This window comes from Marmota flaviventris, chromosome 2 (assembly GCF_047511675.1).
Source record: "Marmota flaviventris isolate mMarFla1 chromosome 2, mMarFla1.hap1, whole genome shotgun sequence".
In the NCBI taxonomy this organism is placed as follows: domain Eukaryota; kingdom Metazoa; phylum Chordata; class Mammalia; order Rodentia; family Sciuridae; genus Marmota; species Marmota flaviventris.
The window spans coordinates 66296180-66313569 of NC_092499.1; the positions used below are offsets into that span (position 1 = coordinate 66296180).

The 17390-nt window shown below is 32.9% G+C and overlaps 1 protein-coding gene across 5 annotated transcripts in view; it reads right to left on the reverse strand.

Annotated features, from left to right (window-relative positions):
* The window catches only part of Gphn (gephyrin), a 623546-nt gene that overhangs the window by 289663 nt on the left and 316493 nt on the right, over window positions 1–17390 (reverse strand). For all 5 annotated transcript variants that reach the window (XM_027929749.3, XM_071607954.1, XM_071607955.1 and 2 more), the window contains exon 5: window positions 10595–10689. In XM_027929749.3, coding sequence (XP_027785550.1) covers window positions 10595–10689 — 95 coding nt within the window. The remainder of the gene's footprint in view (window positions 1–10594; window positions 10690–17390) is intronic.

Consider the following 17390-nt stretch of genomic DNA (forward strand, 5'->3'; position numbering starts at 1 on the left):
AATTAATAACTTAGACTTAACAGGACATATATAGAATACTTCAACCAGTATCAAGTGGATACACTTTCTTCTCAGCAGCACATGGATCTTTCGCTAAAATAGACCATATACTATGCCACACAGCAACTCTTAGCAAATACAAAAAAGTAGACATACTACCATGTATTTTATCAGATCATAATGGATTGAAATTGGAAATCAACAACAAAATAAAAAATGAAAATTTATGCATCACATGGAGACTGAACAATATGCTACTGAATGAACAATGGGCTACAGAAGACAGAAAGGAGGAGATTAAAAAATTCTTAGAGGTAAATGAGAACACAGATACAACATATGGAAATCTCTGGGACACTATGAAAGCAGTACTAAGAGGAAAGTTTATTGCATAGAGTTCATTCCTTAAAAGAAGAAAAAGTCAGCAAATAAATAACCTCACACTACATCTCAAAGCCCTAGAAAAAGAAGAACAAATCAGCAGCAAAAGCAGTAAAAGGCAAGAAATAATTAAAATCAGAGCTGAAATCAATGAAATCGAAACAAAAGAAACAATTGAAAAAAATGACAAAACTAAAAGTTGGTTCCTTGAAAAAAGAAATAAAATTGATAGACCCTTAGCCACACTAATGAAGAGAAGGCGAGAACTCAAATTACTAGCATAAGTGAAGAAAAAGGCAATATCACAACAGACAATACAGAATTACAGAAGATAATTAGAAAGTACTTTGAAACCTTATACTCCAATAAACTAGAAGACATTGAAGGCATCGATAAATTCCTTAAGTCATAAGATCTTCCCAGATTGAGCCAGGAAGATATACACAACTTAAATAGATCAATAGCAAGTGAGAAAACAGAAGAAGAAGAAAAAAAACGAAGAAAAGCCCAGGTCCAGATGGATACACAGCTGAGTTCTACAAGATCTTTAAAGAAGAACTAATACTAATACTCTTCAATTTATTTCAGGAAATAGAAAAAGAGGGAGCACTTCCAAACTCATTCTATGAGGCCAATATCACCCTGATTCCAAAACCAGTCAAAGACACTTCAAAGAAAGAAAACTTCAGACTAATATCTCTAATGAACATAGATGTAAAAATTCTAAGTAAAATTCTGGCAAATCGAATACAAAAACATTCAAAAGGATTGTATACCATGATCAAGTGGGATTCATCCCAGGGATGCAGGGTTGGCTCAACATACAGAAAAGCAATAATGTAATTTATCACATCAATAGACTTAAAGATAAGAATCATATGATCATGTCTATAGATGCAGAAAAAGCATTTGACAAAATACAGCACCACTTTATGTTCCAAACACTAGAAAAACTGGGGATAATAAGAACATATCTCAACATCGCAAAGGCTATCTATGCTAAGCCTCAGGCCAACATCATTCTAAACAGAGAAAAATTGAAGGGATTCCCTCTAAAATCTGGAACAAGACAGGGATGCCCTCGTTCACCACTTCTATTCAACATAGTTCTTGAAATACTGGCCAGAGCAATTAGACGAAAGAAATTAAAGGGATATATATAGGAAAAGAAGAACTTAAATTAGCACCATTTGCTGATGATATGATTCTATATCTAAAAGACCCAAAAAAACTCCACCACAAAACTTCTAGAACTAGTAAATGAATTCAGCAAAGTAGCAGGATATAAAATCACTACTCATAAATCAAAGGCATTTCTGTATATTAGTGACAAATCCTCTGAGAAGAAAATGAGGAAAACTACTCCACTCACAATAGCCATTAAAAAAAAAGGGGGGTACTTGGGAATCAACAAAAGAGGTGAAAGATCTATACAATGAAAACTACAAAACCCTAGAGAAAGAAATCAAAGAAGACCTTAGAAAATGGAAGGATCTACCTTGCTCTTGGATAGGCAGAATTAATATTATCAAAATGACCATACTACCAAAAGCACTATACAGATTTAATGCAATTCCAATAAAAATCCCAATGGCATTCCTCATAGAAATAGAAAAAGCAATCATGAAATTCATCTAGAAGAATAAGAGACCCAGAATAGCTAAAGCAATCCTTAGCAGGAAGAGTGAAGCAGGTGGCGTCACTATACTAGACCTTAAACTATACTACAGAGCAATAGTAACAAAAGCAGCATTGTTTTGGCACGAAAAACAGACTGGTGGACCAATGGTACAGAATAGATGTCATAGAGACTAACCCACAAAATTACAATTATCTTATATTAGACAAGGGTGCCCAAAACATGCACTGGAGAAAAGATAACATCTTCAATAGACAGTGCTGGGAAAACTGGAAATCCATATGCAACAAAATGAAATTAAACTCCTATCTCTCACCATGCACAAAACTTAACTCAAAATGCATCAAGGACCTAGGAATTAAACCAAAGACTCTGCATCCAATAATAGAAAAAGTAGGCCCTAATCTACATCATGTGGGATTAGGCCCGGATTTCCTTAATAAGATTCTAATAGTGTAAGAATTTAAACCAAGAATCAATAAATGGGATGAAATCAAACTAAAAAGTTTTTTTTTTTTTTCTCAGCAAAATAAACAATCTGTGAGGTGAACAGAGAGCCTACATCCTGGGAGCAAATATTTACCTCTCACACATCAGATAGAGCACTAATCTCTAGGGTATATAAAGAACTCAAAAAGCTAAGCACCACCAAAACAAATAACCCAATCAACAAATGGGCCCAAGACCTGAACAGACACTTCTCAGAAGAGAATATACAATCAATCAACAAATATATGAAAAAATGCTCATCATCTCTAGCAATCAGAGAAATGCAAATTAAAACTACTCTAATATTTCATCTCACTTTAGTTAGAATGGCAGCTATTATTAAGACAAACAACAGTAAGTGTTGGCGAGGATGTGGGGGAAAAGGCACACTCATACACTGATGGTAGACTGCAAATTGGGGCAGCCAATATGGAAAGCAGTATGGAGATTCCTTGGAAAACTGGGTATGGAACCACCATTTGACCCAGCTAATCCTCTCCTCGGATTATACCTAAAGGACTTAAAAACCACATACTACAGGGACACAGCCACATCAATGTTTACAGCAGCACAATTCACAATAGCTAAATTGTGGAACCAACCTAGATGCCTTTCAGTAGATGAACGATTAAAAAATATATGGTACATATACAGAATGTAATATTATTCAGCAATAAAAGAGAATAAAATATGGCATTTGTAGGTAAATGGATGGAGATGGAGAATATAATGCTAAGTGAAGTTAGCCAATCTCCAAAAAACAAATGCCGAATGTTTTCTCTGATATAAGGAGGCTGATTCATAGGGGGTTTGCCAGGGGGAGCATGGGAAGATTAGAGGAACTCTTGATAAGGCAAAGGAGTGAGAGGGGAAGAGAGAGGGCATGGAGGTAAAAGATGGTGGAATGAGATGGATATCATTACCCTAAGGACATGTATGAAGACACACTTACACATTGTTGGTGGTACTGCAATTTAATATAATCACTCCAGAAAGTGAGGCAATATGAAGATTTCCCCCAAACACTAGGAATGGAACTACCATATGACCCAGCTATCCCACTCCTTGGTATATATTCAAAGAGTTTTAAGTCAGCATACTACAGGGATGCAACCACTTGAATGTTTATAGCAGTACAATTCACAATAGCCAAGCTATGGAACCAAACTAGGTGCCCTTCTACAGATGAATGGAAAAAGAAAATGCGGTATATGTACATAAGGGAGCATTATTCATCCATAAAGAATGAAATTATAGCATTCTCCAGTAAATGGAAGAAACTAGAGACTACCATATTAAGTAAAATAAGCCAGTCCCCAAAATTCAAAGGTCAAATGTTATCTGTGATATGTGGAAACTAATTTAAAAAAATAAAAAAAGAAGAAAATAGAGAGTACAGAATGAAAGAAAAAAAAGAGTGGAGATCAGTCGAGTAGATAAAAGGGATTGAGGGAGAAAAAGGTGGTACAGAATAGAGGGAGACCAGTTGAATGAATCTGACTGATATTTTGTATGTACATACATGAATATAGTACAGTGAATCTCAATATCAAGCATATCCACAAGAAACTAATTAAAATAAAACAAACAACTACTACATATTATAGAAAGATCAGTAGAATAGATGGAGAAGAGAGGGGAGAGGGGAAGTGCTGTGAGCTGAATTAGCGCAATTATAGTCCATGCTTTTGTGATTATGTGAAAATGTATCCCAGTGTTAACTAAAACTAAAAAGAATCAATCGAAATTTAAAAAGTAGGGGCTGGGTTGTGACTCCGAAGTAGAGCACTTGCCTAGCATGTGTGAGGCACTAGGTTTGATTCTCACCTCATATAAAAAATAAAATAAAGGTTCATTGACAACTAAAAATATTTAAAAAAATAGTTTTTTTAAAAATTAAAAGAATGTACAGATAACATTGTACTTAATGTAAAAGACTCCACATTTTCCCCCTAAGATCAGGAAATAGGCACAGATGTACATTCTCATCATGGCTATGCAGCATAGTTCCAAAAGTTACAGCCCCCAGCACAAGGAAGAGAATAAAAGACATACAAATAAGAAAGGAAATATGAAGAGCAGATGAGACCCGGGTCATTGGCTGATCCTGCAGTGTCAGTAAAAGCCAAGCCTGGGAAATAATCCTTGTCAAAAAGGTAAGGATGTTAACAACCTTGACACTTGGCTATGATGCTAACTAACAGTTATCAGGCATTCCACTACAATTGGCTTCCTGGGTGCTTCCTAGAACTGTAACAGCAGGATAGCCACAAAATTGTTTCTATCTCTGTAACTTTTTAGTGCACAAAGAAGCCTCTAGATAACTCATAAGCCTTGAACAATTTATAATGCCCTATAGTTAACTTCCTGATTATGTGACCCTACATAATAAACTTGTGGAGCTAGTTCTGGGTCACTGTTCCTCCATCAGAGTGCAGTGTCTCACCTGGCCACAGCTTTACTTAAAAATGTCTCTCTGTTTTCTTTGTGTGTTTTTCTCCATCTCCAGTTGCCCCTACTAGAGATCTTCTGTTGATGCTGCACAGGTTGCAGCAAGGAAGAACTAAAACTAGCCCATTTTCAGATATAGAAATTTCTAAAGAATAAAAGCAAACAAGCAAGCAAAAAGAAAACAAAACCAAACAAGCAAACAAAAACCAACAAACACACAAGCCCTAAGAACAAACCCTCCTAAAACTAGTACTATCAGGTAAGAAAGCTAAACTATGAATATCCAATGAAATATATAGTAGCAATGACTATGTGATGGACACTGAAATTAAAAATGCCACTTAATAATGATTCAAAGCAAAATAAAATACATATGTGTAACTCTTAAGAAAAAAAATACAGAAAGTGTGTGCTTAAAACTGAAAAATACAGATTAAAGAAATGAAAGACAGGGCTGGGGATGTGGCTCTGTGGTAGACCGCTTGCCTAGCATGTGTGAGGCCCTGGGGTTCAGGTGTGGTGGCACACGCCTTTAATCCCAGTGGCTTAGGAGGCTGAGGCAGGAGAACTGAGAGTTCAAAGCCAGCCTCAGCAAAAGTGGGGTGCTAAGCAACTCAGTGAGACCCTGTCTCTACATAAAATACAAATAGGGCTGGGGATGGGGCTAAGTGGTCCAGTGCCACTGAGTTCAACCCCTCCCATAAACACACACACACACACACACACACACACACTTTTAACCCATTAAACAGTTGATGGACATTTGTGTTCTACTTTTTAGTTTATTTGAATAATGTTGCTATGGACACTGATGTACAAATATCTATTAGAGTACTTGTTTCCAACTTTCTTGGATATTCTCCAAAAGGTGGAATTGCTGGCTCATGTGGTTATTCGACGCTTTTTTTTTGTTTGGTTTTTGGAAATGCCATATTGTTATACCATTTTACACTATCATGAGTGATAAATAAGATTTACAATTTATCCACAGCTTCTTTAACACTTGTTGTTTTCTTTTTTCAAATATCACCATGCTAATGGATGTAAAGTGGTTTACCATTGGGGGCGTTGAAGATCTTTTTAGATGCTTATCTGTCCTTTGTACGGTTTCAGAAAATATATGTTCAAGTTCTCTGCTCATCCCCCCAGTTTTTCATTGGTGCATTATAATTACACATAATAGTGGGATTTGTTGTTACATATTCATATATGACATGATAAGACAATTTGATTAATATTGTTCCACAATATTTCTATTTTCCCTCTCCTCCATTCTCCAGTCTCTTTCTTCTACTCTCTCCCTTCAATTTTCATGAGACACCCCCCCCCCTTTCTTTTCCTTTCCCCCACTAGCTTCCACATGTGAGAAAACATATGACCCTTAACTTTTTGCATAGCGGTCATACTAATTTATAATTCCAACAACAAGGTAAAAGTATTATTCCCCCACCCCATCCTCTCCAGCATTTGTTATTATTTGTATTCTTGATGGGTGCTTTTCTAACTGGAATGAGATAAAATTTCAGTGTAGCTTTGATTTGTATTTTCATAATTGCTAGAGATGCTGAATATTATTTCCATGTATTTGTTGGACATAATACAATGTAGTTCATTTACCCATTTATTGATTATTTGTTTTTTGGTAGTGTTTTTTGAGTTCTTCTAGCTTCTGAATATTAATCCTCTAAAAAGAGTAGATAGCAATGACTTTCTCCCATTTTGTAGGTTCTTTCCTCATGTTCTTGCTTCCTTTGCTGTGCAAACCTTTTTGTTTAATGCTATCCATTTATTATTTCTTGGCATTGTTTCCTGAGATTTAGGAGTCCTATTGAGGATCTTGTTGTCTGTGTCTATAATGTTGGAGTGTTGACCTTACATTTTCTTATAAGAGTTGCAAAGTTTCTGTTCTAATTCTTAGGTCTTTGATCCATTTTGAGTTGACTTTTGTGCAGAGTGAGAGATAGGGATCTATTCTTGTTATTCTAAGGGATATGCAGTTTTCCAACCACCTTTGATAAAAAGGCTATCTTTTGTGTAATGTATGAAGGTGAAGGTGAATATTCTGCTGCTTAGGTATTTTATATACATGCATTAGATCTACTTGGTTTATTGTGTTGTTCAAATCCTGTATTTCTTTAGTTTATTGTCTAGTTATCTCTCCTTTATTGAATCTTAAGTATTAAATTCTTTAATTATTATTGCATAGCATTCCTTTAATTTTGTAAGTCTTTGCTTCAGCTATTTGAATTGTCTGTTATTAAGTACATATATGTTTAAAAGTATCATAGGTTTGTAAGTATCATATTAGTATGCTGTCTTGAAACTTTCAATAATATATATACTTATTTGTCTCTTGCAAGCTTTTTTGATTAAAGACATTTAGGCTTTTATGATCTAAAGGCTTCTATAAGCTGTCCTAGGGACACTAGCCTGCTGTGGTTCTAGGGGGTTGGGAGATAGCAAGTCCTAAATTAGGGTGAAAGTGATCAAAATTAAATAAAATTTGCCATCAAGACTTCCCCTGAAATCTGCAAGCTTTTGAATACATTCCTAAATTCCAAAATAGTTACTTCAGAAATATTTTGCCAGTTCAACTGTTGTACAGTTGGACACATTGCTGATGCTCACAACTCAACCATCTTCTTTTTACATGCATTAGATCTACTTGGCTTATTGTGTCGTTCAAATCCTGTATTTCTTTTAGTACCATCACAATAAGTACTTCTTCACAATAAGAGTACTGCTAATGTAAATTATTTTAAGTGACACATGTTTTAACAATAAATGGTAAGATAAGTCAATTCAGATATCAAAATTTAAGTTTAGTAATTTTTTGCCCTTAGGAAAAATTATTTTAAACCAATATTAGCATAAATCTATTTTTAACATCAAAGGGAAAAATTACCTCCTCTTCCCAAACAGAAAATGTATTTGTTAAGAATTTTTATATTTTATTCTAACAAGATAAAGCATAAAGACCAAATTGGAAATTATGGCAGGTAATAGGATAAATCATAACAAAAATAGATTGGTCCTATTCTATTTCATATATTTAAAAAACCAATTAAGTACCTCATCTAAATGAACCAAATATTTAAAACACAATTGAAAGATGGGGTTAGGATTATAATGGTAAATGTTTCTATAAAATAAAACACTAGCACTCAGTTTTTCTTTTTATAATTTAGATATGTTTCAGTGAATCAACCTATGCAAGTAAGACATTATTTCATATCTATAAGTTATGTGATGTCCCTGAAAAATTAAGTAGAGATCAGAAATTAAGAGATAAGAAATTAACTGAGAATAAAACCCAGGATAAATCAAACTTAATTTATAGCCACAGTGGTTGCTCTAGTATTATTAGTTTAGAAAGAAAAAAAAAATACTTGATTTTTTAAAATGAATAAGCATAAATGACAGACTCACAGGATTATATGCGGCTATTTTGCAAGCAGTGTAATTAGCTACTGGTACAGAAAGTGCTAGATTTAGCTAAATAACTTGCCAAAGGTGGCACTAAATGTTAGGTAATACTAGGATATGAACTCAAGTATCTGACCTTAAGGATAAAGTTGTTGCTCTTGGATCTTGTGGTGTTGGCCAAGAAGTTAAAAAACAGCATTTCTTACTGATTGTTGGCAGAATACACAGTATTCTGCCTTACATGCAGAGTCACTACCTAACAAATCTGTATGTGAATAATAGGAAGATTTGAGACTGAAGTCAAAACCTGAATAACAATCCTTAATGAGGCTAGTCTGAGTTTGGAGCTGCAATATTATGACGATGATAGTGTGAATACTTAAATCCCAGAGAAAATACTGATCTCTCTGGCTAGTGGAAACTGAAAATGGGTCCCTACTATCTACAGAGCTGGGGTGAAAATCTTAGTTTTTTCTTTTTTTAAATCTTTTGTCCTTTTGTCCCAAAGGTGTTCCAATTGTACAGAAGAACATGAAAGCAAAGTATATTAAGGCTCTGCAAGAAATGTGTTTTATTCAGAGTAACTGGGAAGGAGGGTCCCTAGAAGCTTGTGTGTGAGGAGAAGAAGAGAAAGTGTGTATGTGTGTGTGTGTGTGTGTGTATACATATATATTTTAAAAATACTTATTATTAAATATGTATATATACAAATACATATTATTAAATATATATGTATACATATGTATATAAATTTTCAAAACCTTCAGGAAAAAGATGATTGATTTATTCCAAAATACTTAGAAGTAGCTCCTGCCAATTAACTTTTCACATTCAGAGGGCAGTGCTCAGTAATTATGGGGCTATAGAAAGGGGAGAGACTAACCCAGAAAAGCCTTTCAATAAGAAAAAAAAAAAAGTGGTTAATTCTATACTATATCAAGAAAGCTATCCTTATGTTAAAGGTTTATCTTAACAGTTGTGAATAAAAATTTCTTCAGTTAAATTGTTGGATCCTCAGTTAAACTGTTTACCTTAAGGTAAGGATCATGTCTTATTTTTCTTTCTATCCTTATAATCCCTCATGTTTATTATGGGACCTGGCAAATAAGTATATTATTATGCCTCCTGAATTAAAATGTTATTACAAAAAATTAATAAGAGATGAAGATTAATTATTTCTTAATTATATCTTGTATACCAGTAAAAGTTCTTTTTATGTTCCAAAACCTCTACTTAATTACATAGGAAAAAAGAGATCAAATATAACCCTGGACTACAGAGGTATAGGTAATATCAGTAAGGGTTTTTAAAAAAAGATATAAAAGAATCAACTTGAATTCCTTAAACTCTGGCATGGACTTTTACATATAAAATCTCTACAATGCTATATTAACTCTTGAGTTATTCTTACTAAATTTAATGTTATATAGTACATGTGAAGTAAAGAGAATATAGTAATTAATGCACAGTTTACATTCTCCTGTAGCAGCTGACATTGATGGAATATTAATTAAGTAACCAAAAGAACATCATGAATCACATCCAGTACAATTAAATGGGTACATTTACCTTTACATCCATACTGCATACAGGATGTAAATGGCTATAAATGATTAAGAAATTCTGAAATCATAAAGTTGCTGTGCATTTTATGGTTGCTCTGAGATCCAGTGTTTATAATCAATGGTCATTAAATCAACAGATTCTGACTAAGCTGATAGTTCCATCTTAAATGATGTATATTATACTCATTTAGGAGATTTTAATCTAAGAGTTGCTAAAATAGTAACAACTCAGTCATCAGATTGAAGATGGATGTCAACGAAGGTACAATTTAAACTATATAATTTAATGAAAGTATATATTATTAATATAATAATTTAAATATACTAAATTGCCAAGAGATTATAAACATGAATTGAATTTTTCTTTCATGATTGTAATCAATATTCTCTAAAGGTTTTAACATAATATACAAAAAATAAGTAAAGAAATAAAAATAAAAAAAAATTTAAAAACCCAAATAAAACCAAAACCCAGAAATTGAAAATGGCCGAGATCTAGCTAGACAACATACTAAAACTGAAACCAGGAAAAAAGGTGTGAACTTAAGTGTTGTGACTAAAGTTTCTGACACTTATCAGTTGGGTTATACTGCATAGTGGTCTGGAATTAACTTTCTTTGTAACATATTGGTTACTTTCTTACCTAGAGAGCATGCCCAGAGGTGTAACATTAAGTGATCCCATCAGCATTGCCAGGGCCATCCCTGGCGCTTCCCGTTCTATTACTTCTTTTGTGGCCTGTAATTAAAGATTAAATAGCAAACTGAGTGAAATTAGCCAAAAAAAGAAGGAAGGCAAAGTAGTAAATTCACTAAAAGATAATTATAACCCAGGCATTCTTATATATATTTAGCTGTTGACAGATATTTATTTATTTATTTATTTAATGTGGTGCTAATAATTGAACCCAATTGCCTCACACATGCCAGGCAAGTGCACTACCACTGAGCCACAACCTCAGCCAATAACCCAGGCTTTTTATAAACCATACTTTGTAATTCCTCAAACATCTGTATTTTTTTCAGGCTCACTGAATTAAAGGTAAGGACCCCCCCACCCCCCCAAAAAAAAAAAAGAGAGATAACTTTTATAGTAGCAGTCTTATCATATTCCTTTGGTTTCAATAGTATTTGATAGAAATCACATTTTGCTTAATAACTAAATTCCAAGAATGAAGTCTCAGAGTGTTATTAATAGTTCAATAGATTTTTACAGGGTAAGAAAGGTGGGCATTTTTCTTTGCCTAGTACTCTAGAAATAATTAGTCCATGAAAACCTGAGATCATCTTATATCCCTCCTACTTCTATGATTTTATAATATAATTTAAAGGAACAAGAAGTTATCAAGTCAACTTTACCCATGTGCAGGCTCGAAGAAAAACTCTCCATTTATCATTGATATCAATATAAATTAACCATCTGATTTTTTTAAAAGAATTAATGAAATGATAGGCTGTATATATTAGGAAATTTAGGACAGTACATTTTAAAGATAAGGATAAGGTAAACCTGGAAGAAGCCAGTGAAGGAGAAAGGAAAACTACATTTTCTAAGGACAGGTATAAAGGCACACCTGGGAGACAGTCCAGGTTTTGTGCCAGATAACTGCAATAAAGTAAATATCTAAATAAAATCACACAAAGTTTTTGGTTTGTTAGTGCATATGTAAGTAGGTTTACACTATCCTATTATCTATTAAGTATAAATAGCCTTACATCTAAAACAGTATATAATTCAAAAGTATTTTCTTGCTAAAAATGCTAATGATCATCTGAATGTTTTGCTGGTTGAGGGTGTTGCGTTGATATTGATGGCTGCTGACTGATCAATAGGTATAATAATAATAAATAAGTTTGGATAATTGCAAGAATTCCCAAAATGTGACACAGATATGAAGTGAACACATTCTATTAGAAAAATGCTGCTAGTAGACTTGCTTGAGGCAGAGTTGCCACAAATCTTCAATTTGTAAAACAAATAATTAATGCAGCACAATAAATTGAAGCTCCATAAAATAAAGTACACCTATATGTTGTACTACAATGGTAAAGATACATTTTAGGCTAAATGTAGGGGGCCAAAAACATGACTTAATCCATTTCTAGTCTTGTTTTATATAAGTGAAACAATTTACAATAATTGAAAGCAACAAAGGAACAAAGCTTGCAAAATAAAGTATTCCAGTAAATAAAGGAATATAGAGATATTTTATATCTCTATATAGGAATATATTGATATTTTAATATTCATTAGACATAGAGTGACAGTTCTAAATAAGATTGTAGCTCTTGTAAAAAAATTTTCTGGGCAAAAATTGAGGACTTGATAAAGCAGTGAAAATGCAAATATGTATTAGATGCTAATTGATGTTATAAACAAACTTTTAGAACACATAAATTATTAGTTCATCCCTTAAATTTTTTTCAAATATTACTGTTTTTTAGTTTTTTTTTCAGGTGGACACAATATCTTTATTTTACATTTATGTGGTGCTAAAAATTGAACCCAGTGCCTCACGCATGCTAGAGGAGCACGCTACACTTGAGCCATCCCCAGCCCGCACCCCTTAAAATTACATAGAATATAGGACTACTAAAATTGATACAATCTACTGGTTTACCAAATCCCTGCATGTGCAGTATTTAACAACAGCAGAAATTTTAAAAGAAAACTAACAAAGAATACTTCTCAACAAAACCTGTTTAAATACAGAGGCCATCAGGCAACAGAAAAGAAAACTTTAAATTCTTTTTTTTTTATAAAGTTTTTTTTTTGGTTGCATATGTTCACAATACCTTTATTTTATTTATTTATTTTTATGTGGTACTGAATAGAATCAGTACCTTATATGTGCTAGGCAAGTGCTCTATTACTAAGCTACTATCCCAGTCTAGAAACCTTAAATTCTTAAGTTTGAAAGTGAGTTGCCATCAGTTAAGTTTGTGTTAAGCTAGTACTATCTAAACGTTGTGTTAGTAATATCTATTATGATTTTGAGTCTTCCTGAGAAGGAACACTATTTCTGTGCTATAAAATGCTTTATTAAGGCTTATAATTTCTGAAATCTTAGAGCCTCCAAATCAAGCATAATAAGAATGAAAATAATATAAAAGGAGCTGTCTGGATAAATACTTCACTATGTACTTGAAAAAGTCATCCATATAAGCAGTGGCTGACATTTGATAAGTTTGGAGATTGCTATGGACTCCCCCCCCTCCCTGCCCCCAGGAAGATTCAGAATTTTAAAGTCAGTCAAAATTTAAGATGTGGTATTCAGTGTGAGGAAATTAGATCACTGGGGGGTACTGTTTCAGGATGGATTAATCCTGGTCTCCTGGAGTTGTTTCTTGAGAAAATTAGTTATGAAAAGACTGAGCTTGACCACTGCCTTTATGGCTTTCAGTTTTGCTGTGTGATCCCTTCTATAAATAGCAGTTTCTGCTCCTCTTCTGTGTTTTGATGCAGTCAAGGGAGCCCTCATCAGAGGCTAAAAAGGGCCGTCCAATTTTGGGATTTGAGCCTCCAAAACTATGAACTACAAACTTCTTTTCTTTATAAAATATCCAACTTCAGGTATTTTGCTGAAACAAAGTGATATATGACTATAGAGATCCACATAAAATGATGTATTCCCAGACTAGCACAATAAAAATTGCCTAACAATTGCAATTCATTAATTTTTCTAAATTCTATAAAAATATACCATGTTTTGTCCTGAGGTCACTGAAGAGTGATCTGCCTGGAATATCTATTTTTATTTTTCATAGAATTATCTTATTGAACTTTGATTTTTTTGATATGCAATTGGATCTAATAAAATTGCTCAGTGAAATTCTTATTTACATTATGCATTACTTGAAGTCATTGTTCACCATGTTATACTGTGATCCTCCTTAGAAATACATACAGGTGAAATTTCCTTTAAAGTGTCATAACAAGATATGAATATTCTTCTGTGCTACTAGTTTAAATTATGATGCTCGTGAATCAAGTTACCCTGGTAAACAGAAAAATCTATGGATATCTTTCAGGAGGCTTATTAAACACAACCTAGTTTCATTTTATTTTCTCTTGTCCTATTTTTCACCTTGGTATTTCAAAAAATTCTGTTGTGTTTATTTGGGTACGCCATCATAAATATTTTTCAGGGTATAAAAAATGTATGAATGGGTGGATTGATGAATGTGTATATTCTTTATGTAGAGTTTTTCATCTTTTTAAAAACATACTTCTGGAAGGATCATTAATTCTGTCTTAAAATCTTCTAGAGAATTTGAGCCTACAAACACAGATTTTGTGTATTTTAGAACATAAAAGAAAAATATATATTGTAGTGATGCCATTGAAAGGCATTAGTGCTAATAGTGGTGACATGGTGGGAGAAGCAGAATGTCAAAATTCTCTACAGGACTACATACAATAGGGTATTCTTACAAATACAGTCTTTCTTACATGGGTAGCAAATGTGTCTATTCCAGAAAACAACAGAACACCTTTTTTTCCCTAATTTTTATTTTCTGTTCTTCTTAAGCTGTCTGGTGTAGCAGAAAGATCACCATCTGTGAAGTCAGACATAGCTAATGTCCAAGAGAGTGGATGTTGGATCTGCCACAGAACCTAGGGCCATGACCATCACATAGTATGTACTCAATAAATGTTTGTTGAATAAGGAAATGAATCGATAAATGAACCTACTTAGATTTGAAACCTGTCTTTACTTAGGTGCTCTGTGAGCTAGAAGAAAATATTTAACTTTTCTGAACTGTAGTGTACTTATAAGTAAAATATAGATAATAATAAAACATATCTATATCGTTTAAGAGGGTTGAGAACTAAATTAAGTAAGTCACCTAACACATGGTAGGTATTCGATACACATCAATCTTTTATGTGTTTCTACTTTGCAATTCAACTTACCACTTTACAAGTTTGATCATCCCAGAGAACAGGAATAATACGAAAATCCACAAACCACCTAGAAACAGTTGCTGCTATCCAGAGATGAAGGTATAATGAATGGAGAGCTAAAACCCTAGTTTAAGAGAATTGGTAATTGCAGGGCAGGAAGCAGTAATGGAAATAGTGCAATCTACATTAAGGAAAACCAGCCTAATGAGGTGGGATTGGAAGATGGACAAGAGAGCAAGAGCAGAGTGCAAAGATCTATAAGCTTTAAGTGGGGAGGCACAACTAGAAGGCAAAGAGCAAAAAGAATAAAACTTAATTTAGGATGAAACAAGAGAAAAATACCTGTGTAAATTGATAGAAAATCCAAACAGAAGAATGGTTTTAAGAACACAGCCTTTTCAATCACATGTATTAGTACAATATGAATAAAGGTTATCAGTGACAGTTAATGTGCAGATAGCAAGAATTGATTATCAAAAGATTATTCATTATCAATGGCAAAGAGATGCTATTAAAAGTTTTAAATTATTGTTCTTAATTAGCTTAAAGTTTGACATCTCATTTTCTTATGAAAATAATTATTAATTATTAATAATAAATTAATAATCGTACATTACTAATTTATAAAATTCAGATATCAGTTTTTTGGAATAAGCAGTGACCAGAATAGTGAGGTTTAGTTTGATCTAGCTGCTCTCTTTAAATGACTTTTATTTTTAACCTCTAAATATTTTCTTAACTCTGAAAGTTGCAAATGCATATGAAAATATCACACAGTTGTGATATTTTTCTTGACACTCTGAAGATAACATTCAAATCATAAAGATCTTTCAAAGACTGCTAAGTTGCAAAAATGGTGTCCTAAACAGTGGGTTCTGTAGCTGAGAGAGCTTGTTGATGAGGTGCATGTTCACTTTTTAACTTCAGGGGAAAAAATGACCTTAAAAAGTTATTGCTAACAAGCAATGATGTTTAAATACATATTAAAAAAAGGGTAGCTAAATCTAAATATGTATACATTTCTTACATGCACAGTGATTCTTTATGAAAAATAATTTAGTATAGTGCTTTACTTAATTATATGGACATACTTTTATTAACATAGCAGAATAATTTGTGATTTATATTAATATATTTGTTACCTGACTATGTAAATTTAATACAATTTCCTTCTAACAATTATTACAATGCTCTCTGTTGATTAAATAAACATAAATAGCAAAGACTATCTTTGAAACTCCAGCGAATGACCACTAACAACTTTGTTACATTATTAAGGTGAGACATGCTTAGAGCAGTGGTTCTAAAACTTCAGTATGCATCATAATTTTCTAGAGGCCTTGCTAAAACATAAGTTTTTTGGCTCCACTCCCACATATTCTAATTCACAATGTCTGACAGGCCTCAAAATGTGCATTTCTAAAACTTTCCCTGGTGATGTTTATGATGCTGGTCTTAGGACAAAATATTTTTCTTAACTAGCTTAAAGTTCTATATCTCATTTTTAAAATTATAAATTATTAATTTTTAAAGTTCAGACATCAGTTTTTTGGAATAAGCAGTGTCCAGAACAGTGAGGTTTAGTTTGATCAACAACATTTTGAAAGCCATGCTGCTGATGGAAGGAATGAAGTGAACAATGTATATCACTTGGTCTAATCTTCACAGATACTCTATAAATGTGAGAATCCTTCATCAGAGTCAATTATAGACCTAGCGAGAAAATAAATAAGACGAAAATAGGCAGTTTACTGAGTTATATTTCATTACTTCTTTCCAGTAAGGCAAATAATTTAATTTTATATTTAAAAGAGATTATAATAAACTAACAATTCTGAGGTTGCTCAAGTAAGAATCCTATGGTATACCGAAGCTATCCTTAAAGTATTTTTTTCTTGGGACTACACATGATGGATAAAATTTACATAATGTTCAAGGAGTGTCAGCTATAAATCTCCTTTCTATTCTCATTTAGGAAACACACCAGAAAAAAATAGTCATGCTACTACAATAGCAATATTGAATCTACTTTAATTTAAACAATTATTTGTAGATTTCATTATTTTCATATTTGTTTCAATCAATCTATTTTCTAGATAGTCATAATAAATGACTGAATGTAGGAAAACTAATGCTAGAAAGAAAGAAAAGATACATCTAGGAAGTCAAGGTAATTTAAAGTTTCTGTACGAGATTAAAATATTTTTTTAACTTAAAAAAACAGTATCCCAAATTTACTTGGGAAATATAATCTTTTTGCTAATGTGTACCTTTTCTTTGGAGTTTTAAAGTTCTTAAATATTTATACCTTCTGCTCCTGGAAGAAGCAAAAAACTTTTTGTATGAAAAGAGATACTACATTTTGTTTTTAGTTCAAGTTTCACAATATGTAAATAAGATCCAGCTGTAATGAAAGGTCAGAGGAGACAATATCATTGTAGGAAGAAAGCAAGAAAAAGAGACCAGAAATTTGAGTACTGTAGTCAATTTCATTTTATATGGCATTCAATGAACATATACTGTGCGGTGAG